Genomic DNA, 12247 nt, shown 5'->3' with positions numbered 1-12247 from the left:
GGAAGACACGGGTTTGCCAAGAGGGAAACCTTACCATGGAAGAATACACATATGGGATTACCCGTAGGGAACCCAGCCATATGGACACCTAGCCCAGTACAGGGGCTGACCGGCTCCGGGCATGCTAACGCCAGTACTGGGCCTGGCGACAGACTGCTCCGCCAAGTCTGACGCCGAGGGTGCTGGAGGATGCTCGACCAGGGTACGCCCACCGGGGAACTCTACTGGGAGAAGGCGCTCACATCCCCGTGTTAGGGGGAATGGCGCAGCAAGCGAGACACCCAGCCAGCCCTTCCCGCCAATTACCTGTTACCCAACACACGGGAAGAAACTGGCTCTACACGGAGGTTGTAAAACCTCGCAAAGGTGTTAGGTGTCGCCCAGCCCGCAGCTCGACAGATGTCTGCCAGAGAGGCGCCGTGTGCCAACGCATATGAAGAGGCCACACTCCGTGTGGAGTGGGCCCTCACCCCCAGGGGGCACGGCTCGCCTTGGGAATGGTAAGCCAAGGCGATGGCGTCCACTATCCAGTGGGCCAACCTCTGCTTAGAGACAGCCTTCCCCTTCTGCTGAGCTCCAAAGCAGACCAGGAGCTGCTCAGAGCTTCTAAGCTCTGGGTGCAGTCCACGTATATGCGAAGCGCTCTTACGGGACACTGCAACGACAAGGCTAGATCTGCCTCCTCCAGGGGCAGCGCTTGCAGGTTCACCACCTGGTCTCATGAAGGGAGTGGTGGGAACCTTGGGCACGTATCCAGGCCGGGGTCTCAGGACAACGTGAGAGTAGGCCGGCCCGAACACAAGGCACTCTTCACTTACCGAAAATGCTTGGAGGTCCCCGACCCTCTTGATGGAAGTGAGCGCGATCAGGAGCTCTGTCTTGATAGACAGGAACTTCAGCTCGACCGAATCCAGCGGCTCAAAGGGACCCCTCTGAAGTCCCGCCAGGACAATAGAGAGGTCCCAGGAGGGATATAGGGGTGTCCTAGGAGGATGTAACCTTCCGGCACCCCTCAGGAACCTAAGGATCAGGTCATGCCTCCCCAGGGACCGGCCGTCCACTGCATCATGATGGGCTGCAATGGCAGCCACATACACCTTCAGGGTGGAGGGTGACAGCCCACGCTCCAGCCTTTCTTGCAGGAAAGAAAGCACGACACTGACCGAGCATCTCCGGGGGTCTTCTCGGTGAGAAGAACACCAATTCGTGAACAGACTCCACTTCAGAGCATAGGCCTGCCTCGTAGAAGGGGCTCTAGCCTGAGTGATAGTGTCTACCACCGCTGGGGGCAAATCACTTAGGTCTGCCGCGTCCCGTCTAGAAGCCACACGTGGAGGTTCCAGAGATCTGGACGCGGGTGCCAAATGGTGCCAAGCCCCTGAGAGAGAAGGTCTCTCCTCAGGGGGATGCGCCAGGGAGGGGCTGTCACGAGGAGCATGAGTTCCGAAAACAAGGTCCGGGTGGGCCAGTAAGGCGCAACCAACAGGACCTGTTCCTCGTCCTCCCTGACCTTGCACAGTGTCTTTCAGGAGGGACCGGCTCGATTGCATCCTTCGCCAGCAGGACAGCAATCTCCTCGCGCAAGACAGGGGTGTCCCGGACTGCCCCCGAAGTCTCGAGCACGCCATTGAACTTGGGGGGGGTCGCCGGGCGAACTGAATAGCCGCATAGCCGAGTCGGACCGTCCGGATGAGCCAGCGTGACGGGTTGGGCAGCGCAAGCCACGCTCCCAGACTCTGTACAAGTGGCACCAAAGGGACAGTCGACATACCCGCAGTGGTGCAGCGATGGGGAGTCGTGCCGGAAGGCCCAGAAGGCTCTGCGTCCTGGGTCATCACAACCACACTCCCCGTGTTCCCGGAGGAACTGGCCAGAGACGCGTGGAGAGGCGTTGCGTCTCCGAACCGTGACCTCTTGGCCGCTGGCGAAAGGGGGCGTCGTGGGTGAGAATGAGGAGGCTGTGCGTCGCTCATTGTCAGCCCACGAGCCTTGCAACTCGGAGGAAGGAGAAATTGCTCTTTCAATGAAAATGTGGGTGCCACTGGCCGTTCGACCAGCGGCGGAACAGAACCAGAAGATTCTCCACCCGGCCCTCCTCCGGGGGAAGGAGTGGCGCTGTCTTCGCCATCTCCTGAAGAGCAGTTCTCTGCATCTCCGAGTTGCCTATGTCAGGGCCGCTTAGTCGACTTACTCGAGGACTTCGCAGTCGGGAGTGACACGGGGGGCGGCGCTCTCCTGCGCGGGGCTCGACGCGCCGGCCTCGAAGAACTCTCAGCACGGGGCGGAGCTGGTGTGGAGGACGCAGGGGGGCGCCCTCGGCGACGAGCAGGCTGAGGCACTGCCTGCAACGGAATGGTGGCAACCGGAGGATCACGTCGTGGCAGAAGAGGGGTATATGGCCTCAGTCTGCTGTTGTTCTGTCAGGAACTACTGGGCACAGCCCCTGACAGCGTTGCCACACAGGACAGTCTGGGACATGGGAGCATCGAGAAAATGCACTTTGTCAATGTCTCTCATACAGACCAGGCTGAACCTGAAACGGCACTACTGGACCACCAGAGTGGACATCGCCTACCCGAGGGACTGCGTTGTGACTTCCGTCACCCAGAAGGGGGAGGTCAGTCGCCATGCGCAGCTCCTGCATTAACCTCGGGTTGGTCCTACCCTCGTGCATTTGTTAAAGCCTTGCCTTGTTGGGTTTGCAGGATAGCCATGGCATGCAAAGCAGAGACAGCTTGGCCCGCAGCACTGTAAGCCTTGGTAGCGAGCGCGGCCGACAGCTTACAGGCCTTGGGTGAGAGGCACGGACTATCCCTCCCAGTGGCGGCGTTTTGCGGACACAAGTGCACCGCAATCGCACTCTCCTGCTGGGGAATGTCAACACACCCCTAGCTGCCCCGCCATCGAGGGTAGTGAGGACAGAGGAACGAAATTAGCTGCTTCCGGCCGTAAAAGGGGCTATCCACGACTACATCACTTCCCCATGCACATCCGGGAAGAAAGGAACCAGAGTAAAACGTGGTTGTGAGTCGCGCTCCACACCGAGAACCAATCAAACAGCCATGAGCACTCAGGGCTGGGCGGTGCATTCACCTCCATCCTGATGCTCACAGCTGCCCGGGCAAGCACGGCTGTCAACTCTGGGTCCAATTCGGCAGTGGCGACAACACCCGAGGGGGGCAGCCCCTGCCGAATCTTCATCCACAGAGGTCAACAGCCCATCCCCGATGCTGCAATCGACATCTGATCTCCGGCGGCAAAACTGAATGACCTGTTGGGACTGCCATAAGACAGCCCAACAAAATCACCCAGCAGCCGCACAGGACAAACACTGCGGAAGGGGTAAGAGGTCCGTGGGGCGTGGCCCGGCGGAGAAGCTCTCACTGTCACCTTCAAATCTCCCAGAGCACTAGCCGGCGGTCCTCTGCTCGAGACAGAGAAACCAGAACGGGTAGTGACAGAGGGGTCTGCTCCTTTCCCTTTAAGAAAGGGGAGACACGATCACAGCGTTGCCATGGTCACACACGCAGTGCGTGCATGAACCATCCACGAACGCGCCTTCAGCGTGCTGAATGCCCAGACACGGAAGAGAGCGAACGTGGCCGTTGTCAGAGAACAGGAAACGACCGCATCCAGAAAGACGCGGACGAAACGGCGTCTTGAAAAAGACGCGAATCGTCCGCGATTTGCTCTTTTAGGAAATCTGCTCTCTTAGTTGAAGCGCCCAGGGGAATCGCTGAAAGGGACACCGCTGTTTGCGCCATACCGCCAACCAGAACAACTTCCCGACACAGCAGATGAATGGCTTTGTGGAGTATAACAGCTTTCATACAACCACTCGGTTCGAAGCAAAAATCTAATGAGTGGATGCACCTGTCGCCCTATTTATACCCGTCGGCACGGGAGTGGCTCAGGTATGTTAATCCACTAGCCAATTTTCATTGGCGTTTTCTCTTAAATTCAGATATGATTGGCCTCCCAAGTGAGACCCCATTTGTCGGTCGACATAACTCGTAGTGACCGACAGATAGGGAACTGATGTAACATATCAAATGTCAAATTAGAAAAACAATACATTTACCTGTTCTCTTCTCTGAATGTCCTGATTATGGTGGCTACAGTTGTCCTTGTACTCTTCCTTCTTGTCCACCACCTCTTACACAAACTCTTCCTCTTCTGCCTCTCACATTGTTTCCATCTATTGTGGTATCAACACTCAAAGTACTTGGGCCACCTGTACTGGCTTATATTCTAAACAACTGATTTGATCACATCATTAGAAACAAGTGTGAACAATTTTGAGTTGTTGTGTGTAAACGATGACAGTTGTGTTGTAGTTGTGTTTAACTTTTGCCACATGTATTTACCATTTTGCAACAGTGCAAAATGTGTTTTAGTGAGTAAGAATGTGTTTAAAGTTTTGCAAAAAGAGTGGATGAGATTTGCAAACAGTTTCTACCTGAACTTGTTTAAGATTTTGCCTACAAAGGGACTGAATCGACAAATGGGTTTAGGCCACTGAGCATTGGGTTCAGAGAATGGGGTTTAGTATTTTAGCAGTTGTGAAATACTGTAATAGATAATTAAAATGTCAAATTTTTCACAATTATTAGGCTACTTCTGCATGTGATTTGTGGCAAACTTAATGAATGTGCTTGAGCGTGGAATATATTAAAACTTGATTAAGTAAATTTAACATAAACATCTGATTAGTTGAATATAACAAATGAACGACTAGAACTAGAAAAATCTTATGTGTGGGCAGACCACAACCAGTCCTAAACCTAAACCTATGGGCTTTAAAATAAAATATTCAAGTTTTCCAGGACGTTGCATCAAAGGTTTCTGCTCATTTACCTGGACGAGTTGTACATCAACAACGGTGTTTGTCTCCAGGTCCATCATTGTGTAACTGCCATATTTGGCAGAGTGCCCTTCAAAAACAAAAATACATAATCTCTTATTACACAATGTGCCTTGTCTATAAGATAAAATTCTATATATTTTTTTCTTTATAAAAAAACAATGTAAATTTGTCCCACAATGTACCTGTTGAGTAGAATAGCAGGCTCAATGCACATTCGTGCATGACGACGAAAGGTGTCATACTTGAAAAGATGTAACTTCATAGCTGCAAATATCTGACAACACATAGAGAAAAGTTGGTAAACAGTAAATAAATAAAAATAAAATGTTTTACATTATAAATGTTTAGTCTCATGTAACTGCAAAGCTATTAATTATTTCATTTACAAATACCTTTTCAATTGTTAAAAATGAAGCACCACTGAGATACACAGCTGCAGAAAGGTGAAGGTTTCCAGCTGGAGTACTGCCCAAAATCGACTGTTCCATTTCCGTGAGAACTAACAATGGTGGCAGAGTTGTTCAACACGTAGAAATGTTCCAATCCTTTGTGATCTTATATGACAGCTTCTATGACAAACAGTTCCATGATGCAGGTCTCATAGACAATATATTTACAAATGTTTTAAATAGGGCTGGATTGAGCTCTGAAAAAAAAAAAAAACTTTTTACATTTACATGCACTACAGAAAAATTAGATATGCTATAATTAAAACAAACATTATTCTAAAATATAATATAAACTTACGACAAGTCTTTTGGCTCTGTTATTGATGTGTCTGCCTCTGCAGGATTAAATGTGACATCAGTCTCTTGTGATGTTAGTATTGAAGAGCATTCCTGTAGGATATCTTCATCTTCCTCAAGGTCCAGACAAGGTCTCTTTGATGAAGTCTTGAGGGGCGTGGAGGACGCAACAGCTGTATGAGAAACTAATTTTGTGCTAACATCAAAACTTGACAATGTTGTCTCTGTCTGGACACCTGGAATATATAATTCAGCAAAGTTTCTGCAAAGATTCACTTTCTCTATCGTGGCTATTAAATTCAATTCAAATTTATTTGTATAGTACTTTTCACAATACATTGTTTTAAAGCAACTTTACAGAAAATGTCGAAATGTGCATATAAAAATATTATTAGTTAATACAATTATATAATATTATATTGTATACTATATAATATAAATATAGTTAAAAACATAAACATACTGATACTCCTGTGGTGTATTTGAAGCGTCCTCATTGACAGTTGTGTACCAATACTGCATAGCTTTGATGTTTCTGTCTGCACGCCTATATCCCTCGTTCTACAGCTTCGTGTCGATGTGCTGGCCTTTGTATAAACATATCAATTTTGATGTCTTGTCTTTACAGAAAACATACACAGTTTTTAATACAATATCTTAAAAAAAAAATTTATTATGTTTGGATACACACTATACAAACAAGGTTTAAATTATATACACAGACATTCTACGACGACGACAACAACTTTAGATGCATTTGTTATTGAATTGGCTGACATCGACTGAAATGACTATTTGCTCAAAAAACATTAAATACACTTACTTCTTCTGGATGTGACTTTGGATCGCGAACAGTAGGCAACAATCCACACTCGAGGATTAAAATTGACCCTAGTTCTCAAAACAGTCATTCAAAAAATGATTAGTGTAAACATAAATGTATTTTGGAATTTTGAGTGGCACCTTTCCTTCGTACATAAAATCCATCCACTGCGTTTTCAGTGGCTCTGATGTCAGATGTAAGTAAAAACTACTATGTTCATTATTACATCCCACAACAGAACACTAATGTTTCTTAGGAGACATTACCGGCTGTCGTTGAAACAATGGAGGATGGTGTACAGATCACCGAGGGTGGGGTCTATGCCAAAACCAGATTGTCAATCAAACCACATCGGTGGGGCTTAGCGCAATTCTACGTCACAGTGAGATAGTGGTGGAAATTATGATTCTTTCTAGTGATTCGTTCATTTTCAGTTCGTTCACCAAAATGATTCGTTCAGAATCGTTCACTGATTCGTTCAGTGACCATTTCTTCGTATTACACAAAATAAGCCAGCAGATAGCAAAAAGTGTATTGTGTTGTTATGTCTTAAGTCAACGAACGTATTCACTTGTTACAAAAACTGATCCGGCTTTATTAAAATGTGTGTATAATCGCATTCAATATATAAAGTCTAATTAAGTTGTTCAAATGAACAAAGCACAAGGTTTTCTTGCCTAAATAGCATTTTAATTGTTTGGTCAGACAGTTTGTTTATTATATATTCACATTCATCAATCGTGGATTAAACGTGGAGTTGCTAAATATCAAAACAAGCGTATGTGCACAATACAGTACTTATAACTGCGCTTTGCATTTTTGCGAGATTGACATGCTAAATGGCAGACTGACCCGGTTTACTCTCATTCATTTCGTTCACGAACGAGATAAGCTATGTACCAGTTCATTTCATTCATGAACAACATGTATCCGTTCATTCAGCTCGTTCACGAATGACATGTGTGCCAGTTCAGTCATTTCATTCACGAACTAGATTTACTAAATCATTCAACTAATGCACGAACGACATGTGCTTTGCCGATTGAGAAACGTGATTGGTAAACTGTTTGCCAGAATATACCCTGACCATCAGGTCAGTAATTTCATTCACGAATGAGATGTATCATTCAACTCGTGCACGAACGACATGTGTGCCAGTTCAGTCATTTCATTCACGAACGCTATGTATCAGCTCATTCAACTCATTCACGAACGACATGGGTACCAGTTCAGTCATTTCGTTCACGAACGATAAGATCTCTAGATCTAGTTCAGACTCATATGAAACTTGTTCATTGAAGGGCGTATTCGTTCACTACATTCAACAAATCAAATACTCTGTCACATCTCATACTCGAAGGCTATTGGCTCGAGGTTGTGTAATTCTTTGACAGGATGAAACAGTTGTTACCTGGTGCACTGAGCTGCGCATGCGCTGCTTATAGCGCCGCGCTGCTGTGGAGGGAGGAACTTCACTGAACGAGAAATATGAGTCAGTGGATTACGTGAACGAGAACGATTCGTTCACCTAAAAGATTCGTTCAGAAAGAACGATTCGTTCACGAACGACACATCACTACAGTGAGAGCAGTCTTAGAACAGGGCGTTCTGAGACAGTGCTTATGAATTATTGAGATTGTAAAAAAACCACTGGGTGGATTTTTATCATTCTAGGGTGGTTTTGCTCACACACTGCCAACACACATTTATGGTCAAACACCATGTAAAAGTGAATTTTGCATAATAGGTGCCCTTTAAAGTCACAATTCTATAACGGTCAAATTTACTCATGCCGATGGCATTTTTGAATGACATTATTTTATTATTATTATTTTTTTTTTGTAGCTTTCATAAATAGGTGAAGCAAAATAAATATTTGGATCATCCCTTATTTTTTCCATTATTTTCTGAAAGAATAAACATAACATATTATTAATTCATAGAAATAATTTAAACAAAATAATTTAAATACTATTAAACTAACTTTAACATCTCAAGGAGTTTATAAGTTAAAAAAGGATAAAATGTCACATTGCATGAACTTGGGTTAACAATATAATTAGAACTAACAATATAATTCTTTTTTTTTTTTTAAATGAACAATTCCTGTATAAAATGGGGTGGCAACCTTTATATCAACATTTTTTTAATCGTCCACAGCTGAGCAACGTGAGAGGGGGATCTGCGCCAGAGCACCTGAAGTGAATGTAATGCACTGAAAGTCATTTTCAGATGTCATGAAAAAAATAAAAAAATAAAAAAACTGCATAGCCTTGATTAGGCCCAGGCTCAGTTCTGAAGTATATAATAATTATAATACTGTTAAACCAGAGTAACAAATTTTAACGGATTAATCACCTATTTTCATTTGCTGCATGTTTTTTTTTATTAATTTATTAATTAAATTTTTGTAAACATGCTAAAAAAAATTAAGTTTGTGAGAGGAAAAAATATATAAGTCATGTATGAGTTGCATTTTATTACATTTAGAAATAATAACGGCTGGCTTAATAAAGTTATTATGTACCAACAGGATATTTTTAGTTCCCTTAACTTTATTACAAATCCTTTAAATTTAACAAATTTATCTGAACAAAACAAGAAATAAAAATATATAATTCTAATGGAGAAATATAATTGCAGTATATAATAATAAAGGCTTAGCTATAAACAAACAAAAATAATAATAATAATTTAAACTAAAAATAAGGTAAGGTTGGGTTCTCTCACTCGGGAGAAATCCAAATGTTTCCATATTAACTATTATCCATGAGGTAAAATAGGGTTTGTAGTACACTGTAGTAGTTTTGCGAATGATTTTAACGCACAACTGAATTACAGTTAACCCCGCGGCCCCGCATTTAGGTAGTCCACCTACTGTATGTAGTAAATGAAAAATCTCTACAGCAAAAGGCCAACCGCTACATGCATGCGGTTTGTTTCTACCATTTATTAGTAATGATTCACACAGTTTGTTTACTACTTACTATTTACCTGAGCATTCAGTATTGTGCAATATAGCATACAGAAGGTGAGGGACATTTTGAGGGGAAAGGAGTGCTGCATTTTATCTCTTAAACTTGACTTTTCATAAAAATTCTATAATCCAAGATGCCCGCCACCATAGGACCTCATAATATGCTAATTAGACGGAAAATTTGAAAACTTTGTCTCTATCTTTTATCACTTTTAACAGATAGCCTTTTGAAATTAAGATGCCAAAATCGAACATATAAAAAAAAAAAAAAAACTGGTGCCTAAAGGGTTAACTAATGTTCTGTTAATAATTTTTGAGCAATTTTGTTAATAACTTATAAAGTTATTATAAAGTGTTACCAAAAGTACTTATATAGCTAATTTGTGTGAATAAAATTAAGCACACAAATATTAAATTAGTTAAAAATATTCTTACAAATACAGGATGCATTTTTACGTCAGTTGTACATTGTATCCTGTTAAAATTGTTTCTCATTTCAGGTGTTACTCTGTGGGATAAGAAATCACTGAATGAAGATCCGTACAGTCGTCCACAGCTCATGACAGATTTAAAGTTCAGTAGCTCGGACTCTCTCTCTGATAAGTCCAGTCTCCTGGATGTAAGTGCTTCCCTGAAGGCCAGCTTTTTGGGAGGGCTAGTGGAGGTGGGAGGATCTGCCAAGTACCTGCGGAACACTAAATCTTCAAACCAGCAGTCCAGAGTAACAATGCATTACAGTGAAACCTCAAAATTCAAACAACTCAGTATGACTCATCTGGGCCAGTTCACCTACCCTCAGGTGTTTGAGCAGAAAACTGCAACTCATGTGGTCACAGCTGTGTTGTACGGAGCTCAGGCCTTCATGGTGTTTGATCGTTCATTTGTAGAAGATGAAAACAGGCAGGAGATTGAGGGAGAACTGAATGTCATGGTCAAGAAGATCCCTAAATTATCTATTGAGGGACAAGGAGCTGTAGAAATGACAGATGAGGAAAAGAAGAAGGCTGAGGAGATCACCTGCACATTTCATGGTGATGTCCATCTTGAGCAGAACCCCACCACATACATAGAAGCCCTAGAGGTGTATAAGAAGCTCCCCTCTCTACTGAGGAAGAATCCAGAGAATGCAGTGCCAATAAAAGTCTGGCTCTATCCTCTTTCTCTACTGGATCCAAAAGCAGCTCAGTTGGTTAAAGAAATCAGCACACGTCTCATTTCTAACACTGAAAATATAATAGAGGAGCTGGGAGAAGTAGAGAGGAGATGCAAAGACCTGTCCAGAAGAAAAATTGTAAATTTATTCAGTGACATTAAAGAGAGGCTGAACTCATTTCAGGGATCATTTAGCAATTATAAGATGGTACTCCAGAAAGCACTGGCCAGAGTCTTGCCTGCTATTCGAGGAGGAGGGATGGAGGAAGAGTCACTGGCAGACATCCTGAAGATCCACTTTAACTCCCCTTTTAAAGCTAGCAAGCTTAACCAGTGGTTACATGACACCGAGTTACAACTTGACCTCTTGAGTGTTTACACTAAGACACTGAAGGGGATCCAAATAGAAGATTCAGACAGTCTCATCAGCCTCCTTGATCCTGATATTGATTTTGTGGTGTGCTTGACCTTCACATCTCTGAAATATAAAGACCAATATCTTTCAACCCTGAATGAGTTTCTAAAAACTGACCCCTTTAAAGAATTAGATGGGGAAAACAAGTTTCCCCTGACATCTTCTTTCAGAAAATCATTCAACCCTCATGATTTCACTTCAAAAATGAGAGAAAACTTATCTCACTTCAGAAGTTTTTCAGAGGCCAATAAAGATGAAAGGAGAATGCACTTCATTATTTCTGCAATATCTGATTCCTCCAGTCCAGGCTCCTCGATCTATCTGTATGAAAAAGGGATTCTGACAGATACACAGTTCCAGCCTGTGTCCAAGCCGCCCCCACCAGAAGTGAAGAATGTTCTGGACCAAACTGTGTCCCTGAAACTGCAGAAGTCCCCAACTGGAGAAACAGTGAAGTATAGAGTAGAGTACAAGCAGATGAAAGCAGATTCTGGAGCTGAGGAACAGTGGCTCTTCATAGACACAGCTGATGAAGACTTTACACTGACTGGATTGATATCTGGAAAGCAGTACCTGATCCGCTACAGGATAGTGGGTAAAGTAGGAGTGAGTGAAGCCAGTGATACTGTCAGCCCTACACTTTCTCAAAGTAAGTGTCATTTACACATTTTTATAAATACTTAATTATTTTAGATTACCTCAAAACATTTGCTATGCTCAAACTGTCAGTATGCCTGTATTTAACAGGTGTAACTACCAAGCTGTCCTGTTCACACAGCAGCATAAACATTATTTTAACAGATACTATATTAATAACCACCCATTAGGTGTATGAGGTCCATGGCGGGGATAGTACTTACTAACAAAGGCAAAATCAAAACGACACCACTCATCTGGCGATGATAAGAATGAGAGAAGGTCAGGGTTGCTAGGTCTGTGTGCTTGCCATGCATGTATTCATTTCATCTGCTGTGGAGTATCTTTCTCTGAATTGTTACTGGAGATTTACTTTATTTTTGTTCCACTATTCTCACCACCACCATTTTAAAAATCAAACAGAGGTTAAACTGCCAGACACCAGTGTATATGGGTGTCCTCTCTCTGGTTCTTTCCTAGCTGACACATGTATACCAAGAGTCTCGTCCCTGTTAAAAAAACAGCATATGCTGGTTAGGTATGTTTTGGAGCATTGCAGCTGGTTTAAACTGGTCTTGAACAGGAGCTAATTTCTTAGGACCAGCACATGACCAGCTCAAACCATCCGAGG

The 12247-nt window shown here is 43.6% G+C and overlaps 1 protein-coding gene across 6 annotated transcripts in view; it reads left to right on the top strand.

The window, feature by feature from the left end:
• The window catches only part of LOC127967419 (stonustoxin subunit beta), a 123607-nt gene that overhangs the window by 85863 nt on the left and 25497 nt on the right, over window positions 1-12247 (top strand). For all 6 annotated transcript variants that reach the window (XM_052568319.1, XM_052568321.1, XM_052568318.1 and 3 more), the window contains exon 3: window positions 9914-11629. In XM_052568319.1, coding sequence (XP_052424279.1) covers window positions 9914-11629 — 1716 coding nt within the window. The remainder of the gene's footprint in view (window positions 1-9913; window positions 11630-12247) is intronic.

The sequence above is a fragment of the Carassius gibelio genome, chromosome A4, assembly GCF_023724105.1.
Source record: "Carassius gibelio isolate Cgi1373 ecotype wild population from Czech Republic chromosome A4, carGib1.2-hapl.c, whole genome shotgun sequence".
Taxonomy (NCBI): domain Eukaryota; kingdom Metazoa; phylum Chordata; class Actinopteri; order Cypriniformes; family Cyprinidae; genus Carassius; species Carassius gibelio.
This window is presented reverse-complemented; position numbering and strand designations above follow the sequence as displayed.